The sequence below is a fragment of the Hemiscyllium ocellatum genome, chromosome 11 (genome assembly GCF_020745735.1).
Source record: "Hemiscyllium ocellatum isolate sHemOce1 chromosome 11, sHemOce1.pat.X.cur, whole genome shotgun sequence".
NCBI lineage: Eukaryota > Metazoa > Chordata > Chondrichthyes > Orectolobiformes > Hemiscylliidae > Hemiscyllium > Hemiscyllium ocellatum.
The window spans coordinates 45,283,079-45,296,489 of record NC_083411.1 but is presented as its reverse complement, the minus strand read 5'-3'; the positions used below and the strand labels follow the sequence as shown (position 1 = coordinate 45,296,489).

Sequence of the window (13,411 nt, the reverse complement as noted above, 5' to 3'; positions counted from 1 at the left end):
TTGAAATGAATGCCAACAATGCATTTGCCTGCCTAACTGCTAACTGAACCAGCATGTTAACCTTAATAAGGTCTTGAACTAGGACTCCCAAGCCCCCTTGTACTTCAGATTTCTGAAGCCTTTCCCACTTTAGAAAATAGTCCACTCCTCTAGTCTTCCAACCAAAATGGCATAACCTTATATTTTGCCACATTGTATTCCTTCTTTGACTTCTCGCCCAGCATGTCCATGTCCTTCTGCAGCCTCCCTGCTTCCTCATACTCCCTTTCTCTCCACCTAACTTTTGTCATTTGCAAATTTAGCAACAATGTCCTCATTTCCTTGTCCAGCTTGTTAATGTGTAATGTGAATAGTTGTGGTCCCAACACTGACCACTGCAGAATTCCTCTAGTTCCTGGCTCTTTGCTGAAAAAGACTTCTTCATTCGCCCTCTGCCTTCTACCAGCTCAGCCAATCCTCTAACCATGCCAGTGTTTTCCCCTAATACCATGGGCTCTTATCTTACATTGTCACCTGTTCAGCACCTTCTGGAAATCATGTCCACTGGCTCTCCTTTGTCTAACTTGCTCGCTACCACCTCAATGAAATCTCCTGATAAAGCTGTGCTATCTCAGTCCTATTTTCCATGCACTTCCAATGACTTTGCAATCTCAATAATGGACTCTCAAATCTTACCAATGACCAAGGTCAGGTTAACCGGCCTATAGTTACCCATCTTCTGCCTTCAGCCCTTCTTCAGGGGTGATGTACACAAGTCATTTTTCAGGCCTCTGATTCCTGAAAGTTCTTGACCTATGGCTCCACAATCTCCTCCGCTATCTCCAGAACTCTGGAGTGTTCATTGCCATCTATTGAAAATTCAGAACTGCAGTGGAAGTGGCGAGATGCCCACACCCTTTCTGGCATTTTGTTTTTCCAAGTTTGTCCGTATTAGGTCTTGGCCTTCTGGTTCATTGAAAAATTGACCAAAGGCTCAGGGTGAGGTGAGATAAGTATAACAGAGACATCAGTCTCTGCATTGAGTATGAGCACTCTCCTGCCTCACCCTGAGTCATTCTATCATCTTGACCTTTCTCTTCTCTATTGCCCACACGGTCAGTGTCACCCATATATTTCTAGCACTTTCTGTTCCATTGCAGTTGAACAGCCCCTTGTTCAGGAACAGATATCGTGAGAGCTCCTCAGAAGCAATGAGGAAATAGTTGTGATGGTTGTTGTGTGAGAAACCATGGAACTAGAGTGAGTTATGTCATCAGAGAATGCGTAGGAGTGTAGCCAAAGGAGAAAGGAACATCCTACCGTTATGTCATTTTACCCCCTTCTGAGTCTTTGTAGCCAATGGGACAGTTAACTTGAATAGAGCAAGTGATCTCTTTGGTGCTGCTGGTTGAAGCATTAGCAGTGGCTAACATCTTTCTGCGGAGGTTAAAGGGACCTTGTTTTAATCTGCCAGCCAAAAAAACATCCAGCAGGTCAGTGCATACTGAAGTGTTAGCTGGGATGGGAACCAAGTGGCCATATCTTACATTAGTTAAAGTTATTTTCCTTGGAGGGAAAGCAGAGAATCACAGACGTTCGATGGTACAGGAGGCCACTCTTCCCATCTCATCCGGCTCCAGCTCTCTTTGCCTTAGTTCCATTCTCCTGCCTTCTCCCTGTAATCCTGCCCATTCACCCTGTTTCAATGATGTTCATTGCTCCATTGAATGCCTCAGTTCAATCTGCCTTTCGAGGCTGTGTGTTCCAGACCTGAACCACTCATCATGTGAAAGCATTTTTGTTTCTAAACTTACATTTGCAACTTTTGCAGAACGCTTTAATATGTACTGCCGCCTTCTTGTCCTCTTACAAGCAGGAACAGGTGCTCCCTATCCAATTGGGTTAGAGCCCTCATGATTTTAAAATTACATCCCAAATTCCTTTGACTTTTAAAAGTCTGTAAAATCATTCTGAGGAGCATTGCAATATTTTGCCATCATTCTTTCCATGATGCCTTATTGAAACTAAAGTATAGATAACATTTTCACAATAATCCATGCTGTGTATGAAATTTATCACCATGCTCCCAGTATAGAGAAGACTGTCCATCATTTTGTATTAACAGTCATACAGAATATCAATAATTTTGAATGGAGAGATAATCATGCATTTTCCTGTTCGCTGTATGCTGATGGGCAGTGAGTGTCAATAGTGTATTTTTTATTGTTTGATCTTTAGTTATCTATTCAAATTCTACAATTTAATTGCCAAAGTTTCACTTCATCCCTTAAACGCAGAAAGAATTTGCTTCCTTCCAGCCTCTTTCAGCACCTCAGGATGACTCAGAGCATTAACTACTAATTAATTACTGTCATAATGTAGGAAATGATTTGGGCACAGCAAACTCCCCAAAATCAGCAAATGACAAAATGCCCAGGAAATTGGTTTCCTGTGATCCCAAGCCACCCAAAGAGGCAACTTTGAAAAGTGCCCCTGCACTGGCCAGAGAGGGAAGACAGTTTCACATTCCATCTGAAAGGCAGCACCTTCAGGAGCACTGCCTTGGTACTGCGCTGGGTGTGTACTCCTGGTCAATACGCTCAAGTCCAGAAAGCATGACCTGAAGTCCTAACCTCTGGTGTCAAATGGAAGTGAGCCATAGTTGACAACGAGCATAAACAACTGTTAGGAGCGGATACATCTTTGAACTGGCTGCCAAAATGCTCAAGGCCCATTTTAACCACAAAGATTAGCTGTTGTTTTGCTTTGAGTAAATGCTCGGGTAGAGCTGATTTACTGAAATGCTGATGTAAACTGCAGTTAGAACCTGATGCTCCTTTGCATGAAAAGGAGTAACTATTTGAGATGCATTTGTCAAGTTATTTCTTTGGGGGGTTTCCATCTTTAATTCACGTGGCAGCCTCTTTGTCCTGTTAAAATCAGAGAGGTTTTTATGTTTAACATTTTCAAAGCAAAAGGGGGCTAGATATATTTCATACCAATGGGAAAGTGTAGGATAGCTTCTTTCAATCCTGCAGTAGAGAGACACTGGACCAAATGGTGTCCTTCTGTCCGGAATAATTGAGAGAATTGTATTATCTTCTGGAACTTGCTCACAACCTGAAGAGTTGAGCATTCTTCACCATTAGTATTTTAGATTTTTATTTTCAAGAAAATAATCTCTTTTTAATAACTTTCATAGATTCTGCATCAGGCAATATTTCATTACAATGTCTTGTAAGATATCCCTTTTATCACATCTTTAACATTCTTGCTTCTTTATTTCTGGAGTCTCTTCTCATGATTAAAGCTCATTGTGCCTGGAATCATTGTGGTGAATCTGTTTTCTGTCCTCCCTATGTCACAGCCATGCTTCCTAAAGTAACTAGCCCAATGTTCCCTGTTTTAACTGGGGGCCAAACAGTGGCTGAACTGGATTTAACATTACCTATATACTTTTGTATTTTGGTGCTGAACAATACAAGGGCTTCCACTTTCCACACGGCGTTTATTCAGTGGGCCAAGATGTTTGACATACAGCAAACCTGGAAGGCCAGGGGAAAGTGCTGTACTAGTGTGGCTTGCCCTGGTTGGAGCCATTGCATGACAATATGACCAATGTGATCTATCAGCCTCAGATGGCACAACAAAATCTCTAACATTGAAGTCTTACAATGTTTTGCACACCAGATACTTGCAGCACATGTGACTGCTGTGGAGGATACCAACATACCAAAGGGAGTATTCTGTCATGAGCTGAACACGGAAACTCACACCTGGGGTATGCACCAAGCTCACATACAAAGACTTTTTTTTAAGAATTCCAACAGTGTGGAAACAAGCCATTCAGCCCAACAAGTCTACACCAACCCTCCGAAAAGTAACCTACCCTGACCCATTCCCCTAATCTATTCTCCATTTACACCTGATTAATGCACCTAACCTACACGTCCCTGAACACTCTGGACAACTTAGCATGGCCAATCCCACCTAAACTGCGCATCTTTGGATTGTGGGAGGAAACCAGAGCACCTGAAGGAAACCCAAGCAGATACTGGGAGAATGTCCAAACACCACACAGACAGTCACCTGAGGTGGGAATCGAACCTGGGTCCCTGGCGCTGTGAGGCAGCAATGCTAGCTACTGTGCATGTAAGCTGGACCCCACTACATGCGGGGAGGAAGAACCCTGAACAGAGCCACATTGAAGAAAACTGTTATTGATTATCCTCAACAGTTCAGGAGAAGAATCAGCTCCCTACAGGATAAATCAGCACAGCACAGCACAAAGCCAGTGTCTCCAGTCACACTCCAATAGTTACCTTATTTATTAATGTTTGCAATTTGTTCTGCAAATCAAGGTTTGATTTAACATCGCATATGGGATGACACTGACCTAAATGATAATTAATTGGTCTCCTTGCTGAAGAGTTCTTTGTTAAAATGATGGCAAATTCCATCATCTGTTTTATTTATAAACCGAAGGTCCCAAATCATTCCACCAACACCTATTGTTACTTGTTTAGATTAGATTACTTACAGTGTGGAAACAGGCCCTTCGGCCCAACAAGTCCACACCGACCCGCCGAAGCACAACCCACCCATACCCCTACATTTACCCCTTACCTAACACTACAGGCAATTTAGCATGGCCAATTCACCTGACCCGCACATCTTTGGACTGTGGGAGGAAACCGGAGCACCCGGAGGAAACTCACGCAGACACGGGGAGAACGTGCAAACTCCACACAGTCAATCGCCTGAGTCGGGAATTGAACCCAGGTCTCAGGCACTGTGAGGCAGCAGTGCTAACCACTGTGCCACCGTGCTGCCCATAATGTGTATATGGACCTCTGGTCTTGGTTTAGATTTCCATCATTTTGCAGTTAATTCATCCCAGCATGTTTTGCTTATTTCTTCACATTTTGATTTTATGGCATCAATTTGTTCCATCTTATCACCTCTATGAGCTCTCCTAAAGTTGCTAACAGTCCTCTTTGCAGTTAACAGACACCCCCTCAGATTTCTCCCATCTGCTGGTTTTGACATGGAGCCAAGTTCTGTAAAACCCAGATGGCATTATGCAGGAGCAATTGTCCTTGTATTGACCCACAGAGGATGCTGCTGTTTATATTTCTGACAAGCATTGTGGGTTTAAAACCTCATGTAGATTCAGATTTAGTTTTAGGTTTTATTGTCATGTATACTCGAGTACAGTGAAAAGTGTATAATGTCATAACACACGGCACAACTTTAGGTAGCAAAGTACTTGGGTACAAATCACACAGGTACAAGATAGTAAGAGAGCAGAGTTAAGCATTAACTTCATACAAATAAGTAGAGAAATAAAGAAATAAGATAATAGTTAACTCTAAAGCCCTTCTTAATTTAAACTAGAAAAACAAAGAATAAAATTAAAAGTTCAGCAGTCTCTGATGAATCCTCCACTTGGTTCGCTCACTGGGAGACCCCAGCTGCCTGTATTAGAGGCCGTCACCCAGATACTGGGGGACCTCCCTCACCATTTGCTCTTCCAACACTGCCATTGTTGCTGCTGAGGCTGCTGCCTCCCTGAACTCCTACTGCTGAGCCACCGCTGCACCGGGCCAAGGGACTGCCACAAACCATTAAGAGACCAGGCCAAGACACCGCCAAGAGACTGGGCTGAGACACCACCACAAACCACCGAGATGATGGGCACCTCATTGGGTGCACTCTGAAACCGGGAAGAGACACCAAGAGCCAAATAGGAGAAAAGAAGGGGAAGAAATGAGAAAGAAATGACGGGGTGGACGAGCTTTGGCTGAAGTGTCCTACACTGCCACCATCTTGTGATGTTGTATGTAAAGCCCCCAGATTCATCTGCAATCCTGAGGGATTACTGTTGGATGACTATTTTTATTGCTGCAGGTGACACCATTTCAGCGAGATGTGAATGACCCCACAGCAGTACTTTGCAAAGAAGCCATTGTCTGGAAGGTTGGTGTGTGTGAATTGTGAATTGTGAATTGACTGTTGTACTTTCTACAAAAGTTTTGAGCTCATGATTTCCTGATTCCTTTTGAAATACTATTTCAGTTGTAAAGGACTGTGGTAGACGCTATATAAATGCAAGTTTTTGTTTCCTTTCTCCTAGTGCAAAATAACGTCCATTCATTGTTAAATTATTATTTTTTCCATCCATTTCAACATCCTGTATGACAATTCATCAAATATCCTACTGAAACTCCACGCATGCAAGCGCACCTGTATTTTGTTAAAAATCACACAACACCAAGTATAGTCCAACAGGTTTATTTGGAAGCACTAGCTTTTGGAGTGCTGCTCCTTCATCAGGTGGTTGTGAGAAGCAGCTGTCCGAAAGCCAATGCTTCCAACTATTCCTGTTGGACTATAACCTGGTGTTGTGTGATTTTTAACTTTGTACACCCCAGTCCAACACCGGCATCTTCAAATCACAACTGTGTATTTTGTTTACCAGTACATTGCATTAGTTCCTCACAGAATTCAAGAGTTGCCAAGCAGAACTTGACTTTCACAGTTTAACTCAACTTTCTGTTTCCAAGTGAGTGTGGGTTTTATTCTTTATAAATACTTAAGTTGGTGGAATTGTAGAAAGGACAAGGGAAAAATTTAATCATGCAGGTTCACGGTTCCTTGAAAGCACAGGCAGGTAGATAGGATAGTGAAGAAGGTGTTTGCTATGCTTGCCTTCTTTGGTCAGTGCATTAAGTATAAGAATTGGGAGGTCATGTTGTGGCAGTATGGGACAGTGGTTAGGCCACTTTTGGAATTTTGCATATAATTCTTGTCCACCTGCTACAGGGAAGATATTATTAAATTTGAAAGTGTTCTGAAAAAACTTACAAGAGAGTTGCCAGGATTGAAGGGTCGAGCTGTAGGGAGAGACTGAATAGACTGGGGCTGTTTTCCCAGGAGTGTTGGAGGCTGAGGGGTGACCTGATAGAGGTTTATAAAATCATGAGGGGCATGGGTAGGGTGAATAGCCAAGGTCTTTACACCAAGGTAGGGGAGTCCAAAACTAGAAGGCAGAGGGTTTAAGGTGAGAGGGAAAAGATTTAAAAGGGACCAGAGGGCCAAATTTTTAACGCAGAGGATGGTACATGTATGGAATGACCTGCCAGAGAAAGTGGTGGAGGCTGGTACAATTACAACATTTAAAAGGCATCTGGATGGATATATGAATAGGAAGGGTTTAGAGGGATATGGACCAAGTGCTGGCAAATGGGATTAGATTAGGTTAGGATATCTGGTCAGCATGGTCAAGTTGGACTGAAGGGCCTGTTTCTGTGCTGTATAACTCAATGACTCTAAGTGATGAGCAGCAGATTGAATAGGCTTCATGTTGGCATGAGACAAGTTGGGATGAATTAGCATTTTTTGTTAACCAGTGCTGATCTTATTGGGTGGGCATTTTATCTCAGCTGGTGTGTGCGTGTGCGTTTCAGAATCATCCCAGGGGATTATCTCATTCCAGCTGTGGTAGACCTGAGTCCAGCCTCTGAGAGTGGACAACAATGGGGTAAACCACTAGTGCCAAGTGAAACAGCTCAGGATAAAACGTCAGGCATCATACAAGAAAGCTTTGGTTGAATCAATCTGGTGCATTACAAATCATGTCAAATTACTGCTGAATCTGACCACAAAGTTTGTAGAAAGCCTTTAGTTTGGAATTGATCTGAAAGAGTGACTTAATGGCAAAATTGGATTAATATGTCGTATATTTTGGGGAAAAGATACTGTAAAGATGATGCAGAGAAAGTGAGGATTGCAGATACTGGAGAGTCAGAGTTGAAAAGTGCGGTGCTGGAAAAGCACAGACAGTCAGGCAGCATCCGAGGGGCAGGAGAGTTGTTGTTTCGGGCATAAGCCCTTCATCGGGAATGTAGATGATGCAATGCTCTTGCAGGAATTGGGCTATCTACTGGGTTTGCTATTGGCTGCTTTTCTGCTTCATTGATGTCATTATCAACATTTTGGGAATTACCATTGACCATAAACTAAACAGGACTAGCCATATAAATAATTTGGCTACGACAGCAGATTAAAAGCTAGGACTCCTGCAGCGAGTGTTTCCCCAAAGCCTGTCCACCATCAACATGGCACCAGTCAGGAGTGTGATGGTACACTCCCCACATTCCTGGTTGCTGAAACAACATTCAAGAAGCTTGACACCCAGCACAAAGCAACCTGCTTGATTAATGCTCCACCCAGTGCCTTCTTCATTTGCTCCCATTGCTACCTATGCACAGCCTGTACAACTTACAAGATTCACTGCAGCAACGCATCAAGAGTCCTCCAAAAGCACCTTTCTAGCCTACAACCTCTCCCACTGAGAAAGATAAGGGCAGCAGCTCCATTGGAATACCATTGTCTGCAAGTTGCCTTCTAAACCACTCACCACTGAGACTTGGAGCTGTCACCATTCCTTTACTATTGCTGAGTCAAAATCCTGGAGGATTTTCTCCTTTAACAGAGAAAGGACCACCAAAAATGATGAAGGAAAACTTGATCTAATGATATGGTAATTTATTTGCAGTGCATCAGGACATATAATTCGGACTGGCTGCTGGTAAACTACAAATATGAAGGTTATGCAGGGGATTTCAGATCATTGCCCAGGTAACATTCTATTTCAGATTGTTATAAAATAGATTTTTTTCAGAGGTTTCCAAACTATCTTGTTCTGTCTTTTTCCTCATTACCTCTTTCACCCCTTATGTCTTTTGTTCTTGACTTCTCTGTCACTCTTGTTGTCATTTGCTTGCTCCTTCTCCCCGTCTCTCCCTTTCCTCTCTCTCCCTCAACCATATTGTCAATAATTGAGGCATCCTATCAATTTGAGTACTTAGGGTGGCACGGTGGCACAGTGGTTAGCACTGCTGCCTCACAGCGCCAGGGACATGGGTTCAATTCCCGTCTCAGGCGACTGACTGTGTGGAGTTTGCACATTCTCCCCGTGTCTGCGTGGGTTTCCTCCGGGTGCCCCGGTTTCCTCCCACAGTCCAAAGATGTGCGGGTCAGGCGAATTGGCCATGCTAAATTGCCCGTAGTGTTAGGTAAGGGGTATGGGTGGGTTGCGCTTCGGCAGGTCGGTGTGGAATTGTTGGGCCGAAGGGCCTGTTTCCACACTGTAAGTAATCTAGTCTAAAAAAAAACCATCGTTCCAACTCCGTTTCCTGCCACTCAACCAATTTCCTCCACATGTCAGTGATTTGCCCTCAATTCCATGGGCTTCTACCTTAACTAACCTTCTTTTGTGTAAGAATTTATCAAAAGCTTTCTGGAAGTGCATATAAACAACATTCATCACCAAACCTTGGTCTTCCACCTTTGTCAACCCTTCAGAAAAACTCTTAAGATTTGTCAGGAATGACCTAGCCTTCTTGAGTCCATGCTGACTCTCCCTGATCAACTGCAGTTTTTTTTTAGTAGATCTAGCTACTCTATGCTTAATTATTGATTCTAACAATTGCCCCACTACAGATGTTAGGCTAACTACTCTGTAATTCACTAGCTTCCCTCTATCACCCTTCTTAAAGAGCTGTGTGACATGTGCAACTTCCTAATTCAGAGGTACACCTCCTAAATCAGGGAACTCCGCCAATACCCAAACCATAATCTTTTAATGTGCTCTCCTGCTTTGTTTGATACCCATGGGTGGAAACGATCAGATCCTGGGGATTTGTCACTCTTCCCTTCCATTTATTTCCTCGTTGTTGATTATTTGCTTAAGTTGATTTTAGTTGGACCATGTCCTTGATCCTCTGTTAAATTTGGGATTTCTGGTAAGCTGTTCTCATTTTCTGCTGTGAGTACTGAAGCAAAATATTCTACATGGTCATTGACAATATCAGTAGGCCGATAGTGCTCTTAACCAGCCTATTTCCCTTTATAAAATCACTTGTTGTCTTTTACGCCCCTTGCACGCTTCCTTCTATCACCCTTATTAGGCACTCTTATAAGCCACTTTGTGGCCTTATTTTATAGTTCTCCCATTCTGTGTAAGGCTTGTTGTATTTTATCAAACCTCTTGTGAAAAATACCCACATCAAAGAAGTTGTTACTGCAGACTTTAAGATCATAAGACCATAGGATGTTGGATCAGAAGTAGGCCACTCAGTCCATCCAACGTGCTCTGCTATTCAATGAGATCATGGCTGATTTGATAATGCTCAACTCCACTTTCCTGCCTTTTCCTCATAACCTTTGATTCCTTCGCTGTCATCCTCAGCCTTGAATACACTTAATGACCCAGGATTCCACAGATTCATTGCTCTCTCAGAGAACTCTGTGGCCGAGTGAAGAGGCTCCCTGACATGTGCAGACAGGTTGATTGACTTAGTTGCAGACTCTTTAAAAACATTTAAGACAAAGTTGCTCAGTTGCTATGGTCTGAGTGGATGAAAACTTAATAAGAATTGGATTCTTACTATTCTAAGTTGGCTTGACTGACAGAAAAGTCAGTTTAAATTAAACGTGTTCATAAATATCCGCCATGACATTGCTCCCCCTGGATGTTGCAATTAATTAGCGCACAGTCCCAGAATCATAAAAGGAAATAAAAAGGCTGTTTATTGTGTCATGTCTGGACCAGATCTCTGAATGAGCATAATGCCATTCTCCTGCCTTCTCCCCACACTCTGAATATTGTTTCTAATTAAGTAGTCATGTGGAATGCCTCAATTGAACTTGCCTCTACCACCACTTTCAGGCATTGTGTTCCAGACCCTGATTATTTTCTGCATGAAAAAAATGCTCTCAGATCACATTCGCTTCTTTTGCAAATTACCTGAAATCTACGTCCCCTTGTTCCAGATTCTTTCATGAGAAGAGGCAGTTTCTCACTCTGTCCAAAACCCTCTGTGTAATGCGCAATGTATAATGTAGACGTTGAGAAGGAGCAGCCAGTAATGGGACCTATCCAATTAACATCCTTAATCTGGAGCTTAATTGGAGGCCAGACCTCCTTTACCAGCTTTTGAGATTAATTTGGTTGCTTTTTGGTGATTGCAAAGGAATGTGAGGTCTTTCCCTATTCTTCTGTTTTTGGTGCCTCTCTGTAACAACATGTAATGTGTAATTAAAAGGAAAACTCAGAAGGACCACCTAAATCAATTCTGTTCCTGCTCTCTCCCACCCCAACTGATTGAGTTGTAATTTGATTATAAAGTGACTTCGAAGTAAAGAGGGGAGGGGTACAGATATTGTTCCACAATAGGATTTAATCTTCTGATGTCATTTTGCTCTATATTCAAAGCACTTCTCTCCCTCCAAAGTAAGATTTCTTTGCTTCTCTTTTTGTTCTTTGTAGCAAAGGGCATCTGCCAGACAAGTTGCCTGTGCAGCTGTATGAAGTTGATGAAGATGTGGATAAAGATGAGGTAGGTGATCTCACTTTCTGAACTAAACATGCCAAGCTTTATTTTCAGTGATGAGCTGTTTGTTGTAAGGTTACAGTAGAGTTGGTATTGGCTAGAGTGCACAATGTACAAAGACGGCACATCATAGGATCCTTTAATTCTATATAATGTGTGTGACAACTCCCAGTGAGAATTGTGTTCATGTGTGCAGCATGGTACAGACCTCATGCAAGTGGAGGTTGGAAGAGCCAGGGCAGGGAGTGATGTCAGACAAGGGAGCAGAAACACTGACTCGATGCTTCAGAGAATTATAGTTGAAAGAAAATAAGGAGATGAGGGATGCTGGAGAAAGATTGGAAGTATATTTGCTGGTCATTGGAGTGAAGTGCAACATAGAGTATGAAGGGAAGCATCTTTCCATTCCCCTTTTGTTTTAATCTTTTGATTTCTGTGCATCACTGCTGCCATTGCCCACCTAAACACAGCCCTTCCATCATTGCTTGGTCATCTCTTCCTTTTTATTTGGCGATGTTGAACTGACTGCACTACTTTGTGAACACATTGCTCCACACGAATGATTTCCCCTTCTTGCTGAGTGTTTCTTTGCTCATGACTTTACAGCCACAGCCAAGGGTGGCAGATGGCACTTTCAAAGATACCAAATGTGTCTTTGCAATTTTAAAAATCACTCAACACCACATTATTGTCCAACAGGTTTAATTGGAAGCGCACTAACTTTTGGACTGCTGCTCCTTCATCAGGTGATAGTTGCTCTGAAAGCTAGTGTGCTTCCAATTAAACCTGTTGGACTATAACCTGGTGTTGTGTGATTTTTAACTTTGTGTACCCCAGTCCAAGACCAGCATTTCCAAATCATGTTTGCAATTTTAGATTCTGTCACATTGATGTTCATTGCCAAAGATCATCACATCATCGCCATTGGTTTGATGTTGATGTAGACTGTACTATTCATCGCTGTCCCAATGGACTATAAATTCAGGAGCAGAGGTCATTTACCACGTTATGCCTGCTCACCATTCAATGAGCTTATAGTCGATCTGATAATTTTCAGCTCTGCATTGCTGTCTTTTCCCACAGCACTTAGTTCCCTTGTTGGTTAGAAATCTGTCTGTCTCAGCTTTAAATACACTCCATGACCCAGAATTCCACAGATTCACTGTCCTCTCAGAGAAGAAATTCTTCCTCTGGATTGCTTCTAATTCCAGTATATAATTCTGGGGCCATTCACTGTATTTTAGCTGTGCTCTGGCTCATACTTTGTATAATTTTAGCAACACCTGTCTGTTTCTATATACCATTGCTTTGTAATAAAGTCCAACAGTCCATTTGCCTTCCCCGTTATACCCACTGAACTTGGAAGTTCTCCTTTATGATTCGTCCACCTCCAAGTCCGACTGTGCTGTTGCTTTCTGCACTTAGGTAACATTCAGTTCCTTTGTTCGTCTTGCCATAGTGCATAATTTCTCATTTCATCACATTATATTCCATCTGCCAGGTTTTGCCCACTCTCCTCACCTATCTATATCCCTCTGTAGATGTATTTTGTCATCCTTACACTTTGCCTTCCTAAGTAATTTTGTGCCATCTGCAAAATTGGTGATGGTTTTTCACTTTTACATCCAAGTCTGGATAGGATAAATAGACAAAGTCTTTTCCCTGGGGTGGGGGAGTCCAGAACTAGAGGGCAAGGTTTAGAGCGAGAGGGGAAAGATATAAAAGAGACCTAAGGGACAACTTTTTCATGCAGAGGGTGGTACGTGTATGGAATGAGCTGCCATTTAAAAGGCAGCTGGATTGGTATATGAATAGGAAGGGCTTGGAGGGATATGGGCCAGGTGCTGGCAAGTGGGATTAGATTGGGTTGGGATATCTGGTCAGCATGGACCAGTTGGACTGAAGGGGTCTGTTTCTGTGCTGTACATCTCTATGACTCTAAGTCATTAATATACATTGTAAATAATTGAGGCCCTAGCGCTGTTCCCTGTGGCATTCCGCTAGTTGCACCATGCCATCCTGAAGAAGCTGTC

General features: G+C 42.6%; 1 protein-coding gene across 1 annotated transcript in view; it reads left to right on the top strand.

The window, feature by feature from the left end:
* dock11 (dedicator of cytokinesis 11) overlaps positions 1-13,411 on the top strand; it is a 305,664-nt gene that overhangs the window by 63,196 nt on the left and 229,057 nt on the right. The window contains exons 4-5 of the mRNA XM_060832572.1: positions 8,540-8,622; positions 11,315-11,384. Coding sequence (XP_060688555.1) covers positions 8,540-8,622; positions 11,315-11,384 — 153 coding nt within the window. The remainder of the gene's footprint in view (positions 1-8,539; positions 8,623-11,314; positions 11,385-13,411) is intronic.